At 36.3% G+C, this 25,300-nt stretch overlaps 1 protein-coding gene across 6 annotated transcripts; it reads right to left on the bottom strand.

The window, feature by feature from the left end:
* Positions 1–219: 219 nt before the first annotated feature.
* On the bottom strand, positions 220–23,731 carry thrap3a (thyroid hormone receptor associated protein 3a). 6 transcript variants are annotated; one of them, XM_051865576.1, is made up of 12 exons: positions 23,428–23,720; positions 16,297–16,446; positions 10,589–11,434; positions 7,673–7,726; positions 6,542–7,267; positions 6,253–6,422; positions 5,250–5,361; positions 5,018–5,102; positions 4,098–4,285; positions 3,060–3,222; positions 2,839–2,973; positions 220–2,536 (listed from the first exon to the last, which is right to left on the bottom strand). In XM_051865576.1, the coding sequence occupies exons 2-12, from the start codon at positions 16,416–16,418 to the stop codon at positions 2,321–2,323; spliced, it is 2,817 nt and encodes a 938-aa protein (XP_051721536.1). In that variant the 5' UTR covers positions 16,419–16,446; positions 23,428–23,720; the 3' UTR covers positions 220–2,320. The 6 variants fall into 6 exon arrangements, 5 of the variants coding, with proteins under 5 accessions (XP_051721536.1, XP_051721535.1, XP_051721537.1 ...); XM_051865575.1 differs by having other exon boundaries at positions 2,839–2,976; positions 23,428–23,719; XM_051865577.1 differs by lacking the exon at positions 7,673–7,726 and having other exon boundaries at positions 2,839–2,976; positions 23,428–23,717.
* Positions 23,732–25,300: the final 1,569 nt, after the last annotated feature.

The following is a 25,300-nucleotide window of genomic DNA, read 5'->3' as shown; positions in this document are numbered from 1 at the left end:
ATAAGTGTGTTGACATTTTTTTTTATTGCACTTTTATTGAATAGATAGCAGATATATGATTGTACCGAGAATGTAGTGCTTTTATTTAGGAGCCTGTCAGGCCAGTTTACACATAATAAAGCATTTTTTAAGAGACCATTCAAATAGGTGTAGTTCACAATATGACAATTTACCAACACTACTTCTAGTTTCATCTTGACACAAAAAAACACTCAAATGCAAAATTGTTTCTTTTTTTTATTCTTTCTGATTGTGAGTATATAAATGCATGTCAAATGTATATATCAGACACAGTGCAAATCAGAACCCAGACAACTAAGATCTAATGTTAAGTATGAATGTAAATTATTCATGTCCCCCCATATTTTTAACTCTTCAAAAACAAATTCCCCACAACATAAACCTTTTTATTAAAATATCTAAATGCCAAATTGATTACTCCATCTAAAGAAGGTGCTTAGCCAATAGAAAAAAGGCATACAATTTGAAGACAAGACACATTAGAAAACCCATAATAAAATATGCACACACATATTGTCAAAACCTTGCACCTCGAGAAATCAAAGATTTGCTAACAGTCTTCAAAACATTTGTAAGTACATGTATTTTTAACTTTTTTGTATGCTGTGTGTCCAGTTTTAAAGTTGACAACTTTGACTAGCAGTTGGATAAATGTAAGTCTTTTTTTCCCCACATGTCATTCACTGGGAATTCACATGTTTACCTGCTGTAGTTTGGTCCCATAGAGAGACTGGGTCATTCATATAAGTCATTAAATTATGATCTTTGTTTCTATAGGCAGACACACAAGGGTCTCAAAGAGTTTCATTTAAGCCCACAAAATGTCAATATGTACATCTATATTTTTTTTTTTAACAGCAATAATGTCCTTTCTTAAGGCAAAAACAGAGAACATAACCAGCTATAGTTCTATAGGCACTATGGCACATCTTAAGTCGGGTTCACACTGTACGATTTTGGCAGTCGGACACAAATTTTGTGAATCCTAAATGATTCCTCAGATCCTAGGTCAAAATCTGAAGTCTTTAATTGTTATTTTGACATGTTCACCAACAAATTTTACCTCAGATGAAATTCTGGCAGTGTCAAACGTTTTGAAGCACAGTCATGTAGTATGACTTCTCCTACGACAAGGTTCAAATCAAAAAACAAAAGAAGCGCCAAACCTGATGAGGCAATTAGTGAGAAAACAACCACCACGAACCACCACTTGCTCCACACACATCGTCTTCATTTTTTTCCCCGTTTTCTTTTCAAAAGAAGCCATGAGCAATGCTAAAAATTGTTTTTGTTTGCTAGCCCCCCATTTATATCCCGCATGTAAACGCAGCTCACGTCATTGAATGTGTCACGGATTGATGAGGTAAAACTCTGGATGAGTCTTCTTGTGTGCGTCCATTTTTAACGCGTCTTGATTGCTGTACAGTCTGACATTTATGACAACTAGGATCCTACAGTTTGACATGGCTTACAGCAGGGAACATATTCAAACAGTCTGAGAAGCAACAGTCGTAAAGGACTATTATAAATCTTACAGTGTGCACCCGGCTTTAGGCACATACCAAACTAGTGATCGACTAAAACAGGTTTTTTGATAGCCGATATCAACATCTAGAAATTAGAGTGTCCGATGACAGGTATATATGGTCATCGGACGATATAATGAGCTGTACTGTATTTGTAACATTAAATCACAATTCACACACACAAAAAATGAAATTTCTTACTGTCCATAGACAAAGCTGTCAGTAGAATTTGAAAAACTTCCATTAATTAAGTTGATATGGTTATAATAATAGCCTCAAAATGGCCAAGTATCTAGCCTATATATTGGTCTATCACTACTTCAAAACTTGCATAATATATTCTGTGTATTTTATGTTTGCATGTTTCAAAAGTCTTGTGCAAAAAAAGAGACAGGATTCTCAATAGAGGCGCTTGAGCGCCAATTCTTTCAGAGATTTAGGGATAGAAAATAAGTGTGAAGTTGGAACAGTTTTATCAGTGACTGTCATGATTAGATGAACATGCTCCTATAAAAATTTCATTTAAACTCCATAATATATGTTTTTCTATGAAGGTGTGCTAATTTGCATGTACAAAAAACAACAAAATCACCACCAAGCTGACACAACCATCAAGAAAATAGGAAATAAAAAAGCAATACAATAAAAAAAGATTTGGATGCAGATATTATATCCATTCATGACAGTGTGAAGGCCGGCAAGTCTTATCCCAGGGTTTAAAGCATGATCTCCTTGTTCTCAAAGGTCCTGTCAAAGTCTTTACTGCTTCATTCTCACTGGTCCTGTTCTACATCATCTCCTTGCTGTTCGCCCTCATCATCAGTGGCCTGGAATTTATCATGGGCCCATTTAGGACTCGTATTATTGGTGGTGTTGGTATTTGTGGCCCTCCGGAGGATGAAACGTCCCTTTGTGCGAACAATATTACCGCGGCCACATCCCCGTGTGTTCATCAGCTTTCTCTCACCTTCACCATCTCTTTCACTGTGCTGCAAAGACAAAAGAAGGGCTTATTATATAACATATATAGTTGTATACCTTGTTGGAGACTTAGTACATAATGAACACAAACATCTAAGGAAAGATTACTCAGTTTAAGCATAATCACCCGTGTTATGTTTGATTGTACGTTGTCATAATATTACATGTACAGACTGAATGTATCAGATAGGATGCATATATATTAATCTTTTTTGTGTGTGTAGTTTTTTTTTTTTGGGGGTAGGGGGTTGTTGAGAAACTGCATTAGAAAGGTGATGCAGAATGGGTGTTTACAAAGATCACAACATACTAGGAAGTATTTCTTGCTCTTGGGAGTGTATTCTTGAACCCAGTCTTCATTCTTTGCTGACATGTTCATCTGTGAATCACCGTTGCTGTTTCCATGGAAATTTCCTCGGTTCCAACTTCTACCACGGATGCTAAGCTGCTAAAAAATAGCAAATGGTAACCGTAACTATTAAAGCAATAAACAAATATCTATCTTCAGTTCTTCAATACCACCCAACTTACAAAGCCTCCTCGTGCCCTTCCTCTCTCCGCAGGCTCTCCATACTCCCTAAACCCCATCTGGTCTCTGGATAAGCCTTCTGGCTTGATCTCAGCCTCTTCTTCATGGCAAACAGAGGAAGATGAGGAAGATGACTGAGAACGCTCCCGTTTCTTCTTGCTTTTCCTTAGGAATGAAAAAACATTTCATTCAGACATTGTTGATCAATGTAAAGAGGTCTCAAAAATCGACTAGATATAACTTTTGTTGTCCTTCATCATGTTTTTTGAACATGTTCATCATGACTTTTTCAGGTAATTTCCTTGTCCACTAACCAAAAATTAATCTTTACTTGTACCTGAAGTCAAAGGAAATCAGGACATTTTCAAGCTCTTGACAGCATTTATTCAGCATATTCAAAATATCCAACTGACCAGAAAGACATAAAGGTGCGTTCACACTGACAGTGATGATGTAACAGCTGAAGGTGACCAAGTTGCTGTTCTATTGGCCACAAGCAGGCATTCCTACTTGAATACTGTACACAACTGTATCAGAGGGTCAATCATTTGAGCTCTGCTCTCATTGGTAGTTCATCTCATGAGCATGTTCAGTTGCTCAACATTCGCTCCGCCCAATGCTTTCTGTCACTCATGTCACCTCACATCACCAACTCTCATTGAAAATGATTGACTTCTTGTTGCTGCAGACTGCTGACAGTGTGAACGCATCTTCAGGCCTTTTTAGAAAATTATTCTGAAGGCTTACTAAGAGGCTCAAGATTTTGGACCTCTTGATGGTTTCATTTTGTTTAATCTTTAAATGACTCAACCAGATTCTTTGAATGCTAAAGCAAGTAAATTTGATCTGATTTTGCAAATTGTTTAATGGCTGACAAAGCTAAAAAGTTATCACCAAGGCCATTTTTCACTTGAGGGGTTACAACAAGCCCAAACAAAAATATAATTGATAGCTTATTAGTTTTATAAAATCACAACTGAACCTCTCTATTCGCGATCACTCTGACATGTCTATGGAGCATCTTTTCCCATGCAGCTTACTTTGTTTTTTTGTGGTTCTTTGAGGTTTTCTCTGTGGATGTTTCCTTTCTTGATTCGGGAGGTTCCCCCGATACTCTTCCTCCGTACTCTTCCTCTCTGTGCTCTCTCTCTCCACTCGAGTATTTCTTTCTGCGCTCAATATCCAGCCGAAGGTCCATTGAATCACCTTTAGATTTTTTACCATCGACCTGCCGTGAGGAGAAAGAGAGATGTTGTGGCCAGATGAGGGTTAGCGGTGTGATCTATTAGCTTCATGCAGCATTGTATGGGGCGGGACCAAAACGAAAAACACGGCAACAGCTGACTTGAAACAATCATGCAAATGGATGAGAGGAAGAGGCCTTCTCTAATATAATTTTATGTAGCATTTTGGCTTCTTAAAGTCTTTAAACAGGCTTATTAAGCAGTATTTCTCAGAAATGGCAACAGGCTGCATAATAACGTTTTGATTTCCTCTCACTTGCTCAAAAAAGTACAACAAAATAGTACAAAAGACAACATTATAGGACCACAGCAGAAATACTTTCATTGGTGCTCATGAAAGTATGTTGTTTTTACTTGGCCTAAACACCTCACTTGTTCTTTGCAGGCTTTGAAGAGAAATACTTACTATGACTTTTGTTTAGTGTCCTTTGAATGGATTTGACATGGGAACAACTGGTCACTTCCATTTCTGACCTCAGATTTCTTGCCTCAACTGCCTTAGGAAGGCTTGTAAAAGGTTACCATCAAACGTTGAGGGGGCATTTACAACACAACAACCTGAATGCACCTCTTTTTGCATCTCACTTTTTGGACTTTATGCCTCTCTCATCAGAAACAAGAGTTTAGGGAGAGAAGGAAGCCTAAGAATGCTCTGGCCGCATCACTCGCGCAGCATTCTTTTCCAAAACACGTCATATTTCAAAATTTTTGGTCACCTTGAAGCTGTTTTCCATGGTGCTTTTCATCTCATCAAACAGAAGAGAGTGCCTCTTAAAAGCACTGGGAGAAACATCAATTCTCCTGTGAAAAAAAAAAGAGGTAAAGAGAGGAAGATTTTGATATATTTTGATCCTTCTTTCATAAGAGTCTTAGAAATTACCAAAACAAATAAATTGCTCATATGTGCATGAGAAACCAGCGTGGGAAGTTGTCCCTAAATTTTTATACCTGTGTATCTCTGGACTCTTTCTCTGCTTAATGAATTCTTTCTCAGCAGCTCTTCTCTGGTACATGGCAAAGCGGTCATTTAGGGTCAATCCAGAAGAAGGAAAATATTGAGCTGTGGACAAAAAAAAAAAAATAGTATAAAAAATAAATTAAGCATTTTATCAAGTGAAATAAGTAATAAAATCTTGATAATATAGAACACAAATACAAAAAAAAAAGTAAAAAGATTTAAGGGAGTGTTTACACATCACTGTTTTAAACTAAAAACGGAAACGTTTTCGTGCCTTTTGGCCATTCATTTACACGACAATGCAGTTTTGGGGCACAGGTTAAAAATGGGTTTTAATGTGCAAGTTTTTGAAAACGATGCTGTTATCATCTTCGTGTAAACTACAAAAAATGTGAATGGTGGTGGTGTCATGCGCATGGTGGTGTCATGCGCATACGCGTTCAGTTTATAGGTATGCGCGAGTACTTGATAACCATAACAACAATGTCGGACTACAGGACTGTGTTTGTGCTGCTAAAAATACTGAGTTTATTAATGCTTCTCCAGCAAAGTGTAGAAAAAAAATGTAGTGTTTCTTTACAAAGTGACATCGCCAACTACTGGCCTGGCAGCAGAATACAGTGTTTTTAGTCGTTTTTGCGGATCAGTGTGAACGGGGGTTCTTTTGACAACGCTGTTGTCTGTGCGCAGAACTTTTCAAAAACACAAAGTAAAAACATTTCTGTTTTTAGTACATTGTTGTCATGTAAACGTACACTAAGATATAAATTATTTTAACACATTTGTCCCCTTATGAATTGCTAGATTAAATAAATAAATATTAATGAATAAAATTCAAAGATATCTAGACAAAAAAAATGTCTGCAGAAATTAAATTATGGTCCTATCATTTTTGTAATTTTACAGAGGGGTGATGGAACAATACAAATATTAAGGCCAGTGTAACGACCCTCTCACAACCTTAGCTGTACAAGACCGAGAGGTTTCAGTCACCTTTAATGTGATGGACAATTGAGACTATGTGTTGGGCAAACAGCTCAGATGGGCTTCTAGGTGTTTGCTGAGCCTGAAGATGCTGAAGGACAGATTGAAACTCCCAGTCCTTTTTATCAAGATGCACAAAATCCAGAAGATTCCTTCTTTCGTTGGTCAAAACAGATGTTCTGTCAAATGGTGACAAAAGACAAAATGAAATATATATTTAATATGTGATAGCCAGAAATAGTCATATGCACAACAATGCAATGTTTTGTGAAGATGCAAGTTCATGAAAATCATTTACCTTGCGAGGTCATCACTGAGAGAATCCATCCTTACACCGAATTCACTTCCTCTTTTCATGGAAGCTCTTGGTGGGGATTCCTCGTTCATAACCACAAACATCTCTTGCTCACGGCTTTCAGAACTTCTCCTGGGCAGCAGTGTGGGTTTAGATAAGGAACTTAGTGCAGTTTTCTCCTTTCGCTTCACATTTGAGAGCTTTTCAGGGGAGGGATCCTTAAGCATGCTACTCAGCTGGTCTCTCTTAGAGAGAGCAGCTAAGATATTCGCTGCTCTTTCCTGTTTATGACAGAGCAGGAGAGCTTCCAGCTCATCATCCCATGCCATGTCCTGCATCCTCCTGATTCGCTTCTCGAACATTTCTTGAGCGGACAGCGTGACTTTGCTTTTGCTTTTGGAGGGATTGTTTTCCATATCCCTCACCCTATCAGAGATCTCCCTTTCTTCATCATCGTCCTCACCATCCTCGCACAGAAATGTTGGGCCGTTTCGTGGACCCATTTTAGGGGTGCTTATGGATAACTTGTTACCATCACCACTCTTTGCAGATTTGCATTTCTCCTTCTCTCCTGCATTGTCATGATCTACAGTGGGAGACAACTCAATGCCCTTTTCAATGACTCCTCCATTTTCTTTATCACATACTAATTCTCCGTTACTTTTCCTTTTGTGTGTGTTGTTCTCCCATGCAGAGGCCTGTTTTTTAACGTTTTGCTCCTCCAGGAATCTAATCAATGAGAGAAAGAGATTTGCAGTTCATTATTATTTACAATAATGGGCTCAGATGCATCTGTTGTCATTTTGACGTGACCAAGGACTGCTGCTTCATGTCAATTTGACAGAGCTATGCATGAACTGTAATGGATTGGGTTCATTTTACCGTGCACAAATGAATGGCTTCCACTCTGAAACAGGTAAACAAGTTTGTGTGCAGCTGGGAATATATTTTACTTCTTCCATTTGCAAAGTGCAAATATAAACCTTTTAGACCTTTTTAGCACATCTAAATTACAGACTGTGAGCTGACAATTGTAAACAAGGCTTATCTAGCTCTTCATGTGTTGGCTCTTTCTTCCAACAGATCTTTTGAGGCATTTGAAGGGCAGACTGCAAACCAAATGTGCAATCTTACTTTTTGTCTGGCACGCACACAGGAGTTATTGTGTTACTTCCACTCTTATACTGACTAAAATAAAGGTAAAAAAAGAAAAAGAAAATAGAAAGCAATATTCAAATGCATATAGTCCATCAATATTATAAACATCTGTCATCAATATACAGGTGCTGGTCATATAATTAGAATATCATCAAAAAGTTGATTTATTTCACTAATTCCATTCAAAAAGTGAAACTTGTATATTATATTCATTCATTACACACAGACTGATATATTTCAAATGTTTATTTCTTTTAATTTTGATGATTATAACTGACAACTAAGGAAAATCCCAAATTCAGTCTCTCAGAAAATTAGAATATTACTTAAGACCAATACAAAGAAAGGATTTTTAGAAATCTTGGCCAACTGAAAAGTATGGACATAAAAAGTATGAGCATGTACAGCACTCAATACTTAGTTGGGGCTCCTTTTGCCTGAATTACTGCAGCAATGTGGCGTGGCATGGAGTCGATCAGTCTGTGGCACTGCTCAGGTGTTATAAGAGCCCAGGTTGCTCTGATTGTTGGGTCTGGCATATCGCATCTTCCTCTTCACAATACCCCGTAAATTTTCTATGGGGTTAAGGTCAGGCGAGTTTGCTGGCCAATTTAGAACAGGGATACCATGGTCCATAAACCAGGTACTGGTAGCTTTGGCACTGTGTGCAGGTGCCAAGTCCTGTTGGAAAATGAAATCTGCATCTCCATAAAGTCGGTCAGCAGCAGGAAGCATGAAGTGCTCTAAAACTTCCTGGTATATGGCTGCGTTGATCTTAGACCTCAGAAAACACAGTGGACCAACACCAGCAGATGACATGGCACCCCAAACCATCACTGACTGTGGAAACTTTACACTGGACCTCAAGCAACGTGGATTGTGTGCCTCTCCTCTCTTCCTCCAGACTCTGGGACCCTGATTTCCAAAGGAAATGCAAAATTTACTTTCATCAGAGAACATAACTTTGGACCACTCAGCAGCAGTCCAGTCCTTTTTGTCTTTAGCCCAGGCGAGACGCTTCTGACGCTGTCTGTTGTTCAAGAGTGGCTTGACACAAGGAATGCGACAGCTGAAACCCATGTCTTGCATACGTCTGTGTGTAGTGGTTCTTGAAGCACTGACTCCAGCTGCAGTCCACTCTTTGTGAACCTCCCACACATTTTTGAATGGGTTTTGTTTCACAATCCTCTCCAGGGTGCGGTTATCCCTATTGCTTGTACACTTTTTTCTACCACATCTTTTCCTTCCCTTTGCCTCTCTATTAATGTGCTTGGACACAGAGCTCTGTGAACAGCCAGCCTCTTTTGCAATGACCTTTTGTGTCTTGCCCTCCTTGTGCAAGGTGTCAGTGGTCGTCTTTTGGACAACTGTCAAGTCAGCAGTCTTCCCCATGATTGTGTAGCCTACAGAACTAGACTGAGAGACCATTTAAAGGCCTTTGCAGGTGTTTTGAGTTAATTAGCTGATTAGAGTGTGGCACCAGGTGTCTTCAGTATTGAACCTTTTCACAATATTCTAATTTTCTGAGATACTGAATTTGGGATTTTCCTTAGTTGTCAGATATAATCATCAAAATTAAAAGAAATAAACATTTGAAATATATCAGTCTGTGTGTAATGAATGAATATAATATACAAGTTTCACTTTTTGAATGGAATTAGTGAAATAAATCAACTTTTTGATGATATTCTAATTATATGACCAGCACCTGTAGCTTGAAAGGCTTGAGAACAATACCCAGACCTAAAGGACAAACAAGTAAAATAATATACACTACCAGTCAAGTTTGGAATAATTAAGATTCATTTATGTTTTTGAAAGAAGTCAAGGCTGCATTTATTTAACCAAAACTACAAATAAAACAGTAATATTGTGAAATATTATTAGAATTTAAAATAACTATTTTCTTATTATATATTTTAAAATGTAATTAATTCCTGTGATGGCAAAGCTGAATTATCAGCATCATTACTCCAGTCTTCAGGGTTACAAGATCCATCAGAAATCATTTTAATATGCGGAATTGTTGCTCAATTTTATCAATTATTAATAATGTTTCTCATTATTATCAATGTTGAAAACAGTTTTTGCTACTTAATATTTTTGTGGAAACTGTTGTACATTTTTTCTTTGTTGAATACAAATTTCAAAGGAACAGCATTTATTTGAAATATAAATCTTTCATAAAGACATTATGAATGTCTTTACTGTCAATTTTGATTGATTTAATGCATCCTTGCTGAATAAAAGTATTCATTTCTTTTCTCTTTTTTTTAATCTTTCTTTCTTTCTAACTTTTGAATGGTAGTGTATCACAGTTTCCACAAAAATGTTTTCAACATTGATAATTATATAAATATTCTTGAGCACAAAATCAGCATATTATTATGATTTTGATGTGACATTGAAGACTTCAACTTTGCCATAAAAATAATAAATTACATTTGAAAGTATATTCAAATAGAAAACAGTTCTTTTAAATTGTAATATTTCACAATATTACTGTTTTACTGTATTTTTGATCAAATTAATGAAGCCTTGGTGAGCATAAGAGACTCCTTTCAAAAACATTGTAGTACTGTCAAATCGATTAATTGCATCTAACATAAAAGTTTGTGTTTACATAATATGTATATATATATATATATATATATATATGTATATATATATATATATATATATGTCTGTGTATGTGTGTGTATGTACATACACACAGACACACATATATATAATATATATAAATATAATAATTTATATACACACATATATTATGTTAACAAACTTTTATGTTAGATGTGATTAATCGCGATTAATCAATCTGACAGCACTTTTGACAAGTAGTGTAAAAATGGATAAATGAACATCATAATTCTTTTTCATTAAAAGACTTACTTCAAAAATGCAGCGGAGATAGAAACTGTATCCTCTGTTTGTTGGTCAATATTTGTAAAGAGCCCAAAACCATTGAAAACTGGGCTAAGGCTTTTCTTTATGGGGCTGTTGTTTGAAGGTGCAGTTGTAACATTCTGCCAGGTGGTGGCACCTTTATTCGGAGCATTTGAATTCTTATGAGCAGGACTTGTCTCGTTGGTTGCAGAGTCAATCGGTTCATCATTAGTGACAGAGGAGCAAACCTTTGGACTTGTCCTTTTAGGACTAGTGTCACTGTTTGTCAAAACCTGAGAGCTCTCCAAAGTCCTGTCTCCATCAGCATTCCCTTCGGCCAAAGAAGAACCTCCCACCTGCTCTGCCAGAGCCCCATCTCCCCCTCCTTGAATTTCTTCGGGCACTGAGACGTCCTCTCTTACATCTTTGCAACTGCGTTTGGCAGACCCAGAGGTGGAAGAGGAAGAATGGTGCGACTGTGGCGATCTCCCTGAGGATGACCTGTCAGAGCGGCGGGAATGGCTGCGGGACTGCGGGCTGCTCAACTGCTTCTTGGGAGAGCGTGAACGGCCCCTCTTGGGGCTGTTGGAGTGGTACTGCTTCTGTTGCTGCTGAGGGTACTGCCGGAAATTTTGCCAGTTTTTGTGACGGTAGTTATTATTATATCCACCCCTTCCACCACGCTGAAAGCGTCCACGGAAAAAGCCCTGACCTCTGCCCCGGAAGTAATATGGCCTCCGGAAGCCTCTGTGGTTGCCTCGAAACTCCCGTTGGTTCTGGTACTCCCGTGTGTGGTTCCGTTCACGGTTGTGGGGCGGGGAATGGGATCTTGACCGAGAGCGAGACCTAGAGCTTGAAGACAACAAGAGGAAGGATTGAGCCAACAAAACTCCTTGGGATATAGAAAATGACACAAAGAGACATCACATATGCAATTATTGGCCCTGAATTTAGTGATTCGGGTAGTCAGGCATGATATTTTTATTTCTTATGCATATGTTGTGATTATTTTATGATTATTTTAATTACTTTTCTATGTAAAGCACTTTGAAATACCACTGTGTATGAAATGTACTATATAAATAAACTTGCCTTGCCTATTATTCAAGGAACACAATAAAACAAATTTTAAATACATTTTTACATAGATTTTTTTCATACAACTAGAGGTCATGGTGATCATGGGCTTTAAAACTCCAAAGAGGGCAAAAAGCACATAAAATCTAAACATAGTCCATAAAATAACTTATATTGTCTTATACCTCTGCGTGAGGAACAACAGACCAAAGATGATTCACTAGTAATCTTCACCTCCGCTGTGGATCTCAAATCAAATGTCATTCAAATGTAATTTGGTTATGATGTCAAGATATTTGGTTATGAGACACATGAGAATGAATAAAGTTTGATGTTAATAATGTCCAACCTGTCATAATTCTAACACGAAATAATGACTTCAAAGGGTCTCTTCCTCACAAAAAAAGCCAAAGCTAAAATGACAATCAATAGAGCCATAAAATTAAAACTATCAACTATTTAAGATCAATAATTTGTGTAACAGTATGTCAAAGAATTCTGAAGAAAGCTCTTGGTGCAAGGTCAACTTTAGCCACACGGTGGCCCTGTTTTTCTATTTATGAACACATCTAAGTAGTTCTAGTCTCTTTGTAAGCCAGTCCCTTTTAACATGTCTCAACATATCACAAACACTGATAATCAACTAAACAACTTGCACATGCAAGCGCTTCATTCAGTGCATTTCACTCCGTTCTAAGGAATTTTGAATATAATGTCATTGGAAAATGAATTTTATGCACACGGCAACTGTATTAGACAATAAAATCATAGAAATCATGCAATTATGTCTAGCATTGCATTAAAACCTGCCATTCTAGTACAGTGGAATTCTTCATCATTTGGAAAGTGAAACAAAGCCTCGCAAATGATTATCCAACTAAAGCACCCTGCAGCCAATTTACAATCCAACAAAAAACTCCAAACAAAATGACAGTAACACCAATCTACTTTTATCTACAGTTTCGGCTGGTTTTCTACTCACCTGGTGCGTTTTTTCATTGGAATACAGAGTAAGAAGGTAGTGCACAGAGCAACATGATACTCTCACAGTGAGCAAGAGGGACTTTGCATCTCCTCAAGTGAGCGCGGATGGAAAGAGTCAGTCACATGGGTCATATGGGAAAGATTTCTACTCTGTTTCTACGAAGCAAAGAGGAGGTTCTCAGCCTGCCAGTTACAACACATTAGCTCTGCACAGACAGTAGACTCTAACTGAAGGTAACAATTACAACAGCTCCCTCATTTGAAAAGCTATTTATCCACTAGTTTAACTGAAGTTTAAATGAAAATTCTATAATTATTTAGTCACTCTAATGCTGTTTCAAACCCATATTATTTTCTTTCTTCTGAGAAATACAAAAGCAGACATCTGAATTGTACTGGTTGCACTTTTCACTGTTATTACAATGAATGGAGGCATTTAATCTTCAAAAAGGGCACAAAAGCAGCATAAACGTGGTCCATATAAGGGTCAATGATGTGACGCCTAAATTTTCTGTCCAGTTGCATTTTTTTTTCCAGTTAAAATTTGGTTTAAATGCATAAAAAGATACCATATATATGTAGTACCTCGCCCGTGCATGTACTCATTTTTACTGTAATTTGTAATTTTCTGTTACTTAAAGTGTCAAAATATCATGTGGTGCGACCGTCCGGCCATAACTTCTGTTTTGGAAATGTCTTGGAAATTACTCTAAATTTATTCAAATTCATTTTCTGCACTATTTGGCATGATTTCCAACGTGTTTTGTAATCCTGTACAAAATTGCAAAGCATTTGTATTTATATTTCCATCATAATATGCAAACAAACGTTGTCCGATGATGTCCATTTTATGAAATATCATGTGGTGCGACCATCAAAAAATGACCACTTTGGGACTTTCATGTTGAAATCCATTCAAAGACAGTAAGTTGCATTATATACCAATTTGCGAAGAACCCATGGAAGCAGCAAGCAGGTTTGTAACTCTGTCTTAAGTTGGGAAAAAAATAACCTTTTTAATGGCTGGTATTTGGATATCATGTGGTATGACCTCAAAAAAACAATAAATATTAAGTTATTTCTGCAAATATATACTTTTATTACAAATTTCATAGTGACCTTTTGTGGGAAGCTAGCTTGTTTTGTTTAGGTGGCCAATTCTGTGCCTGTAAATTTTGAGTGAATTTGAAAATACAGTATCATGTGGTGCCCCCTAATATCATGTGGTACAACCAAAAATACCAATAGCAGTATTAAATTAAAAAAATAAAATATCTAATTTCTGTGGCTGAAATATGAATCACTGATACAGTATGCTTAAGTGAATGGTATTTTTAAAACATTTTTATCAGTTTTATGCGATTTACAGGAAAAATAAGTCTGTTAACTACATTTAAGAAGGCAACTCTGTTATAAAACAAAAATATAAGGTCATTCTTTACAGAATCTCAAATGAACTGCAAATACTTTGTTTCCAAACACTTTAATTACTGAGAACTATGTTAAAAAATGTTAAGCATGTTAAGGAAATGAATTAATTTTATGATAAATCACGGTCGCACCACATGACATTTTTTTAAGGTTATGGCCAATTCATCTAGATAAAAACACACTAAAATCACTTAATTGAACATTTTAATATGAATTTTGTGTACACAACATTCTTAATGTTCGAACAATTGCAACAGATATTGTTATTTTTTGTATTTTAAAATTGGCCTGTCGAAAATATGTTATTGACCCATAAATCGTTTGCACTGAGCGTCAAATCTTCTGAAGTCATACGATAGCTTTGTGTGAGAAACAAACCAAATTTAAGTCATTATTATCTTGATATCCTATAGCTCTCCTTGATGTTCGTAAGACAAGAAGATATATCTGATTTGTGAAAATTTCTGAAAATTTTGAGTCAGATCTTTTCAGTGAGTATGTGGAAACGGTTCTCAAAACTGGTCTGAATGATACATTTATGAATCAGACTGATTCAGTTCTCATGTCAACTCACTGACTCAATGATCCGGTCAAAGGCAGCATCTCACAAGACTCTCACTGAAATTTTGGTCTGTTTGTCACACAAACCTATTATATGACTAGAAAAATATAGTGCAAAATTCATATTGATGACTTTTATAGTGATTTTTAAAGCTTGAAAACCCACATTTCTTTTTTTTTATTAATGGAATTTCACATCCCGACTCTCATGACCAGATGCCCTTGAGTTTTATTTGGACACTTTGACTTCATTCAGAACCATGCAGCTATGTTTCGTTCGCATGACATGCGTGCGTCAAGCTTTTTCCAGTTGTGGCATCTCTGCTCTGAAACTGTGGTCAGCAATGAGAGGCCAGGCTCACAAGATTTCCCTTGCAAATAAGGGACATCAGATTTTGCCCTTTATGGATTCCATTTGCATGAAAAATCAACATTGTACTTCTCTCAGACTAGGCTTAAAGTACACTGTCAACCACACAGGAAAAAGGATCCATGCTTGGTTGGCTGGGGTGGGGGGTGGGGGGGGGTAGAATTATGTATCCTCAAAAATATTAAAACAAAAAAACCAGAGTACCACAAGTACTGTATGTATCCGTTTTTGTCTAAAACAGTGCAGCAGTTTTTTTGGCAGGGACCTTTTACATTTGGCTACCTAAGGGCCTCTACTGTGCTGTAAGCACAAAACCAGCACTCCTAACAGAATGTGCAGGGAAGTACAATTTTAGCTTGAGAAATAAGAAAGTGTGGTGAGCCTTTCCAAAGCCACAGCCCTTCCCAAATATCAGACTTTATGCAATGCTGACGAATGCATGGAGAGTAAAATCACAGTGACTGAGCAGCCCCTTTTCAACAAGAGTGGAAGCCAGAGTAAAGGCATTATAAAATACAGGGTACTTTTATTTATGTACAGAGGTGTACCTTACATAACTTTGGCCTGGCAGCTGCGGTTAGAAGGCTGACATTGGCACTGACATTGATTTTAATTTAAAATGAGTCATGGATGGGAAACTGAGCATGAGTCACATGGTGAGTGTTTCCAATGAAGTTCCATTGTGTGTTTACGTACAAAGTGAGAAGATAACAGTTTTTCAACCAATTCAATCCTTAAGCACATCTGTCAAGACACAGATTTGTGCATTGTAGTATGGTCAGAATGAGTAGTTAAAGATCATTGTTCATCAAGCACAAGATTGAAAGCAGAAACAGATGGAATCTGAACTTTTTCCCCACATTTTCTGGGTTAATTTATGTAGAATTGTCCATCTGGGCCTGATTGTAAGAGTGAAAAAGAGCCTAAATGAATCAGCACGAATGACTCAATAGCCAGTAAAATGGAAATGATTACAGCTGATCAGTTTTTAAGTGATAATTTCATTAGTTTTTCCTAAATTAAATGACAAAATGTCCCTTCTTTCCTATTCATTCTGTTATGTATTTAAATACACAACACGTCAATGATAGTGATGACTGCAACTCGAAAGTACAAAATCGGACTCAAAACTGAAACTAAAGATTGAAACCAACTCCTCTTCATCCCACATCTGCACATACCAGCTTTGTACTGTACAGTAAAGTCATTTTTTAATTTACAGTATATTTTGCATGCCATTATGATGAACAAAACCAGTAGACGCTATTTAATTATCATAATGGACACTTACTTATATCTGCGCTTTCTTGACCTAGATCTGGAGCTGGAGCGGGAGCGGGAATAAGAATGGGATCTTGATCTGGAGGCCGACCGAGAGCGAGACCTGGACTCGGATTTCTGTCTCTTAGACATTGTCGTTTGTGGTCTCTCTCATGTGTGCCTGTAACAAAACGAAAAGTATTCAGACCAGCAATGTAATGAAAACTACTAATATAAAGGGCACTTTTTATTTTTTAAATCAATTATTCTTTTAGCAAAAAAGCTAGGAAAAATAGTGTTTATATAGTGTTACAAGGGCTGAACTTTAAAAATTGTATGTAAATCACCACTCATCCATCTACACTGAAAGGTTTCTCTCCGGGATATTAAGGCTTGGCTGGGCAGTATTAAAGTTTCCATATCTCTAAATCACAGTTTGTCAGGCAAAAGCACTAAAGGTTTGTTTAAAGGAACAGCAGGAATTAATTGAGGAATAAGGAGCAAACGTCAGTCTTGAAGTTTGTGTCAATCAACAATACTCAGTCATTATTGTTAAGAATAATTTACAGTCAGTTCGGTTTATTTCGCAATAATACTGGCTAACTGTACATTATCCTGCTTATTGCACAGCTACTCATCAAATAAATAAAGAAATACTTGGACATTACTGATCTGAATCAATCATCCTACCCATATATTATCTTAAATCTTCCACCCAGAAATAAATAGTCATTACAACATGCAAAAGTTGCTTGTCTAGCAACAAGATGAACAACACAACAATTATATTGCAATATTATATCGAAACTTCCTTTTCAAGCCGACTTTAAGTACACACTCTTGTACCTTTGTGTTTTTTTTCTGGTTTTCAAATAATGGTTGGTTGGAATCATGGCTTATAGACTTTTTAAAAATCCCTATGGGAAAAATGAAATAGGAAAAACAATTCCAAAACCAAGGCCTCTGAAAGAATGGACGGTCGGGCACTGTTGCACAAAATGCTGAATGTCGCAATTGACCAATAAGAATCAAGTATTTTAGAGCGCTAAAACAGTTTATGTAATTTCTGTACCAAAGGGAATGGCGAAAACAATGACTGGGGCAATCGACTAACAAAAAACTTACTTATGGGATAGGAGAAAGTATTTCAACAATCAACACTGAAAAAATATACACACTTCAACTTTAATTAACCTGACATTCTTCAAGTCAAAGAGATTTAAATACACACCATATGCATTGAGTATACTGACATGGACAAGTGTGAGGAAACGCTACAGGTTTGGCAGGACGGATGTAAAGTGACGCCACATTAGCATGAAGGCGAGAGTGATTTACTGGCTCTTTAATGTTATCCCCAATGTATTTAAAGAGGTGTTGAAAGGTGATTCTGTCTATTGTCTGTCATCTTTACCCTCCACAAATGCCCTCAACTGGTTAGCTGGACACACACTTTGGTTTTTTACCATAGGGAACACTGGTGATCAAAGAGAGACAACACTGTGGCTCAAAATAGACTTGCACCAGAGATAAAGAGAGAGCTTTTGTGTATACTGAGATGGCTGCAAATATCCATATTATAAGCTGGAGCTTGACTCCATGTCATCATACCTGTCATGACCTTAATCATGGACGCACAAATGCACATTAAGACAAATCTGTGTTGGAACAACAACAATAAAAGAAGGAACTGTTTGAATGTTAAGGTAGTACTATTAATTAAAGTTACTAAACATAGATTCAAATCCAGTCTAAATTTGTTTGCCAACTTTGCACTCATAACTAAGTATGACAGCATAAACTATTCATTTACTGTGTCGTGGCACAGAAAGCAGCCAGTGACGCATTGCAAACAAATAGTTGCCAGTTAACTGATCCATTAGGACTGTTGACATAAGGATTTCAAACAGATGCATAAAAAAGGTCAGTTCACACCAAGAAGGATAACTATAATGATAATAGCAATGGATGATAACATTCTCTAAGTGAATGATGAGCTTACATCATTTGCTGCTTTAACCGCTCAAGCTCTTTAAAGCCAGCTGGACTCTGATTGGCTGTCAATGTTTTTATTGTTCATCAGCTGGAAAAAATTCACAATGGAAATGATTCCAACTGACAATATCATTTACTTTATGTTGTTATTGTTAAAGCTGTGGTGTGGATTGCACAATTCTCTTAGAGTTGGAGTGATTTTTTAAAACTTTATGGTTATAATTATAGTATGTGTTCTTGGTGTGAATGGCCCTTTTTGCGTTCCATGACATCTTAGACTTTTTCTTGGCTCTGCTAGCAAATAAACAAGCGTCGAGATTTACTTTTTTTTTTAACAGTAATCCTATGTATGACATGCAATTCAGTCCGGCACTCCCAAAAGTTATCTGTGAGCTTTTCTTTTTTGAGGATCATCAAAAGCTTTGTGCACAGGAAATTGCAGACTGAATGCTTAAGCTACAATTCATTGTGGTATCTTTGTGTACAGCAAGCTAGTCTGAGTAAATCTGTGCTGCTGTTTTAGTAAACACAGACCAAAATTAACCTAAAGCCTCTTTTTTTATTCCTTTGACTGCTTGTTGGTTTTGGCAAACAGTTCATAATTTCCTGCAGCCTCCAGACATCCAGACATTTGGCTTACTGTGCAAAGTTTCTAAACTATTTTACTTCTACTTTATATTGAAGAACAATGGGAACATACTCCAAAGTTTAACCATTAAATGAATGTCAAAAGTATTCATATAGCTTTATTTTTTTTAATGTTTTTGAAAGACATCTCTTATGCTCAACAAGTCTGCATTTATTTGATCAAAAACACAGTAAAAACAGTAATTTTGTGAGATATTATTACATTTTGAAATAACTACTTTCTATTTCAATACATTTTAAAGTCTAATAATTTATTCCTGTGATGGTAAAGCTGAATTTTCAGCATCATTACTCCAGTCTTCAGTGTCACATGATCCTTCAGAAATAATTTATTTGTATATATAGTATTAATTTATTTTTTTAAATCTTACATTTGAATGGTAGTGTATCCCGGTTTCCACAAAAATATAAAGCAGCAAAAAACAAGAAAAGTTTTCAACATTGATAATAAAAAGAAATGTTTCTTGATGTGACACTGAAGACTGAAGTAATGGCTACCAAAAATTCAGCTTTGCCATCACAGGAATAAATTAAATTTTAAAACAGAAAAATAGAAAAAAACAGTTATTTTAAATTGTAATAACATTTCACAATATTACTGTTTTTACTGTATTTTTAATCAAATAAATGCCACTTTGGTGAGCATAAGAGACTTCTTTTAAAAACATAAAAAAAAAAAAAAAACAACCTTAAACTTTTGACTAGTAGTGAAGCATGTCAACTAATACATTTGGTGTTCAACAGCCCAACAGGAACAGTTTCTCACTCTCAGCACCTGTCTGTAGATATTAGTAAAGTTAGTTTCAGATGCTTAAAATAGAGATCACAATAAAATAACATGTCACCTGACACTTTCATCTGTAAACATTATGCTTCCCTTCTGCAAATAGGGTCTATCTAATTGACTCATCCCAGGTGAAAAAAAGTACATTTCTATAATGTACTTAAAGTGCTCTATTTTCGTGCACTAATTTTGTACTTATATACTAAAAATTCTTCTTTAGCGCTTAAGATAATCTCAAGAACGTCTAAGTGTACTCAACTGTGCTATTTTGAGACACCATGAAATATGAACTACAATGTGCTTTTAATATACTATCTCTGTATTTAAAAAATGTAGAAGTGTACTTTTTTCACCTGGAATGAGGGTGAAGGAGTCTGATCATGACACATTTATGATAATGAAGGCATCTTCGCAGGGGTTAAGAAAGTTTGTGGGATTAATTTCAAAGCATAGTATCATAGAGCAGCTGTTTCTCAATCCTCATTTAGCTTATCCTCAATTTTCCTGAGAAGATCAATAAAGTATCTACGTGTCTACTCATCTATCTGGGAGTGGAGTGTGGTCCAGCCTAATCAAAAGGATTTGATGGCTAAAAATGTTTGTGTCAAACATCTCTGATGGTCATACCCTTGTGCTGTCATTACAACCACATATATGCACACACATCTAGATGCCTCCCAACAGTGACAGCTGCACTTGGACCATATCACCTGTTCGATTAAGAGGGAAAAGTTGATTTAAACAATGGTGCAACCCGACACGACCACAATATGCTCCCAACACTCAATCAGCCGCTCTATCAGTGAGACCACAGAAGCGACACCAGCAGCACCAAAATCCCATTTGTTATCTGCATCCAATGAAGCAAAAGAGCTACTTATCAACAGCCACAGCAACTGCCACATTCTTCCAGAGACTCTCACATATGTGGGGAAAAACCTCTTTGAAGTTTGCAGATGCATGACTTTTGGAGCCTACAGCTTTTGAGGTAAACAATTGATTGATTGTGGAGTTTCGAATCAATCTCTTCAGCAACTCTATTAATAAATGAAATACAGGTCTGTTGCATGAGATTATTTGAACTTGAGAGGCTCTATACTTTTTGCTTGCAATGAGTTGTGGCTTCTCAAAGCTCAAATGGATAGTTGCTCCAAAAATCTTGTCATCATTTACTTGCCATCATAATGTCGACATGGTTTTCGTTCTTCTGTAGGTCAAAATGTTCACACTGTTTTCCATACAAAGAAAGCAACCTAGAGGCTGCCAAGCTCCAAAAATGTCAAAAAGCACCATTAAAGTATCATAACAGTAGTTCATCAATTTGAGCACTCTATTTTATGTTTTGTAAAGTCCAATGATAGCTTTGTGTCAGGAATGACTTGGTTGTAAAAAGTTACCTCACCATTCAAAAGAAAAGAGCAGCGTGAACATTCTGCTAAACTTTTCAAAGAAGATATGAGGGTATGTGATGTGTGTGTGTGTATATATGTATACATATATTTATACAGGGCCTAAATTAACACTCGCCAATCGCAAAATGCGAGTAAAAATTGACATGTTGTGACAACATGAATGTGAACAAACGTGAACTACGCTCTGTACAGTTGACGGGTCACTGCTTCATCATCACAAAAGTTTCAGACTTTCCAATGTAAATATTCAAGTGCTGGAACAAGGAAAGGGAATTTGTTACTCACGCGCTGTGTGTTTAGTGTTGCCAAGTCCGTGGTTTTCCCGCGGAATTGGGCTACTTTTACACTGTTGCCACTGTTTTTCATGTCCTTGGGTTGAAGCAATCCCAAATAACATGATATTTAGGCCCTGGAATGCGATTTTCACCAGGGGAACCCCGCTAAAAACACGGATTTTACCCCCCGGAACACGATTTTTACCGGGGAAACTGGCAAACCCTTTCTGTGTGGGAAGTTTAACATCTGACACGCGCAATACGAAAGCCACACCTCTCAGGCAGCGCGCGAAGTTGATCTCTTTCATGCCTTCCTGCGCTTCAATGGACAAATTCACTCGGCGAGTATCCTAGTAAACATAGTCAGTTATGTCTTAAGTGAACGCAAACACAAAACGCATGATCCTTGTGTGCATTTGGTCTTAAAGTGACAGCATCCTAATAATCCTGCTACTGTCTGCGTTTTTAATGTTAACCAAACACCAAGGCACAATCTAAAATTTTGGTGTCATGGCTGGTAAAAAGTATTTTTGGCTGGTAAATTTTCTTAAGTCACTGGCCAGTCAAACCAAAAATTATTCAGATACTAGATATAATTTATTTATTTTTTTCTAGTAGGTGCAGGACACTATAGTTCATTTATATGGATAGCAAAATAAACTGTGACATATTATACCTAAACATTCTTCATACAGTGGACTACCAGTAAAATTGATAAAAATTTGGGACCAAAAATTATTCAGACACTTTGACCTGACCATGTTTTGCTTAAGTGTTACCTGACATAATTAAGATTATTTTTTTCTTTCTGACACAGAAACTCTTGTCATATTTTATTACCATTTTTTTTTTAAACTATAGTGAATAAACTGTAAAAATGAATGGAATGTTCAAGGTGTCTGAATAAATTTAGGTTTGACTATATATATATATATATATATATATATATATATATATATATATATATATATATATATATAAGAAACCTTTTTAAGTTTTTCATTAATGCTGAGTCTTTAATACACAGGGTCCAATGCTGGGCCCTCCCTCATTTTGTGTGGACTTGTGTATCATCTTGCTGTCATCACTGCATCTGTTGATTTCACAAGGGAACTCATCAGTTGAAGGTCTTCTCTATTTTAGTCTTATGAGAATGCCGTGAAATATATCTTATGTCTCAGATCTTTCTGTAGTATGTTTGACAAATTATTTAAAAAAATGGGCTGACCAAACTTTCCAAATGAAATATAGTAAGCTACTGAAAAGGCAAAAGGTTGAACTGTTATTATTCCAAAAGCATGCTTCACGCAGCCAAATGTAACTGGATAGTCTTACACAATGTACAAACCCAAACACAAGTTGTGGTTGAAAAGATTTTAGATTCGTCAAAGAAATGTGTAACACATGGTATGGCACTAAATGTAAGATCTGACTGGCAAAATGAATGGTCACACATCAATCACTCATTCATCATTCATTTAAAACAAACCCATTTCCCCCTTTCCCAAATAATGGATGATGCACATAAACTGTCCAAGTATGCAATATAATAACACACACTCAAAACAATTAGCATGTGTCATACAAAAAGAAGACAAACGGACAACCATTAATAGCAGAGATGAAATATTGATAAAGTAATGCAGCTGACTGTAAACTGGTGGTTTCAATTTATATTTTGTAATTTAGAACATAATATGTGGACCTATTGTTTTTTATTATAAGTATCTCTTTAAATTCTTATATAGTTATATAGTATAGTTTATCTGTTTATTATTAAACAACAAAAGCTTTATATCTTTGAATAGTATTTTATAATAAATAATCTAACTGTGATGCAAAAATATTATCAAAATATTATCAAAGTTTGATTTACCATGATAATCTTTTAAACTTTTCTAGTGATTTTTACAACAACCATACTGTGGTAACTTGGCATTAACAACCACTGTAGTGATGTGCCTGATAGGTGCTTACATGTTGAAGTAACTAATAACCAGGGCAAATTTTGTTGCCAAGTTTTTATTCTATTCTATTCTAACACTTACCTGTAATTCGATTTAGTCCAGGATGGGAAGGTTCAGCTACTGTCAAATGTTGCAGGTCAGTGAAATGGTTTCCTTTCGTTTTGGGTAGAAAGAAAAAATCAAACATCAAAGACGGCAATATCCAGTTCGCGTCATCTGAAGTATCTGCATTCAAAACGTTGTTACTCGTATGTTAACAAACGTTATGACTATATTTTTATTCCAAATGACAAACGTGTCATTTTAAGTCATAACCAAACTGTCTCGTCACACGTGCATACGGTGAACTATTCAAGTCAAATGATGTAAAGCAGCTTTATGTGCTCAGACACAGTCTGGGGGTGTGACACGAGAGTGTGCGATGCAGCGTGGATACTACAGGCTGCGCGGGTCAAATTTCTCTCCGGCATTCTCCTGTCAATCAAATTAACGCTGACAGTTAGCCACGCCCCTAAGTTAAAGGAACAGGCGCGCTTTTTGAGATTATGTGTACACATAGTAAGATCTTATTGTTATTATTAACATTATTTAAGAAAAACACAGCAGCTTCAGAATTCACTTTTGAATACATTTTTAACTGTTTTATATTGCGGAACAAAATATGAAAGTGTCTTCAAGTTATCTCTGAGGAGACAAGAGAGGCGCCTCCTCAAAAATTTGAAGGAGAAAATAATCCATATTACAAATATAAAACAACAAACATTAGAAGCCTGCGGTGGCAAAGACTATATAGCGAAAGTCACCTGAGATGCCTCCATCAGGCTATGATTGGTTAAGATTGGTTCATGCGATAAATCCCGACGAGGAATAAGGGTCTTATCTAGCGAAACGATCGGTCATTTTCTAAAAAAAATCAAAATGTATATGCTTTATAGGCACAAATGATCGCATCACAAGTGCTTCCACCAGAACGCGATTCCGTATTCTTCAAAAAGCTTACGCTGTATGTCCTACGCCTTCCCTATTCAACTTACGTAACGAACGTGGCGCCAGTTCCGTTTTTTCCGTAAGTTGAATAGGGAAGGCGTAGGACATTTAGCGTAAGCTTTTTGAAGAATACGGAATCGCGTTCTGGTGGAAGCACTTGTGATGCGATCATTTGTGCCTATAAAGCATATACATTTTCTTTTTTTTTTTTTTAGAAAATGACCGATCGTTTCGCTAGATAAGACCCTTATTCCTCGTCTGGTATCGTTTAAAGCCCTTTGAAGCTGCACTGAAACTGTAATTTTGACCTTCAACCGTTTGGTTGAAAAAACCTTAATTTCTTTTGGACTGAAGAAAGCAGGACATGGACATCTTGGATGACATGGGGGTGAGTAAATTATCAGGAAATTTTTATTTGAAAGTGAACTATTTCTTTAAATGGCTTGAAAACATGATGACTGTGAGGTTTTTTTTTTAGTGAGCAATCAGCTTGGTGAAATTAAAGGTATAGGCCTACATTTTCATGTCTGTTATCAGTGTTTACCGAGCTTGATGACTGATGAAAATATGTTAACTATCAAAAAGAACAGCTGAACATCAGTTCACAAATAAAATATATTGTTTAAATTGTTTAGTTATTTAGTTATTATTTTGGAATAAATGTATAAATGCTTAAAAACACTAACTTGATGAGATTTATACTTGGTTTTAATAAAAGAGCATTCATTGCATACTATAGTTAATGAATACAAAATAGAATTGTTTTGGTTTAGCTTTTTTGATGTAATGTTTACTTAACCAGGACAACATTAAGTGTAACTGGGACATGAATTTACATTTGATTTATAGAAAACAAGACAGGACTTGTCTCATTTCAGAACACCACTGCACGCCACTGGCTAACCACAGGCATGGTGTGATGTTAAAAAACAGATATTTGACCAACAATATGTCATCGTTGAAATTT

The sequence above is a fragment of the Ctenopharyngodon idella genome, chromosome 16, assembly GCF_019924925.1.
Source record: "Ctenopharyngodon idella isolate HZGC_01 chromosome 16, HZGC01, whole genome shotgun sequence".
Lineage (NCBI taxonomy): Eukaryota > Metazoa > Chordata > Actinopteri > Cypriniformes > Xenocyprididae > Ctenopharyngodon > Ctenopharyngodon idella.
Note: the sequence above shows the minus strand (reverse complement) of the source record. Positions and strands in the feature narration are given on the sequence as shown.

Coding starts and splice junctions, on each gene's coding strand:
- thrap3a (XM_051865575.1), bottom strand. CDS start 16,418: ATGTCTAAGAGACAGAAATCCGAGTCCAGGTCTCGCTCTCGGTCGGCC. Junction 5,362..6,252: donor AATTGTCCATCACATTAAAG/GTGACTGAAACC, acceptor TTTTGTCCACAG/CTCAATATTTTCCTTCTTCT. Junction 3,223..4,097: donor AAGAACCACAAAAAAACAAA/GTAAGCTGCATG, acceptor TTCATTCCTAAG/GAAAAGCAAGAAGAAACGGG.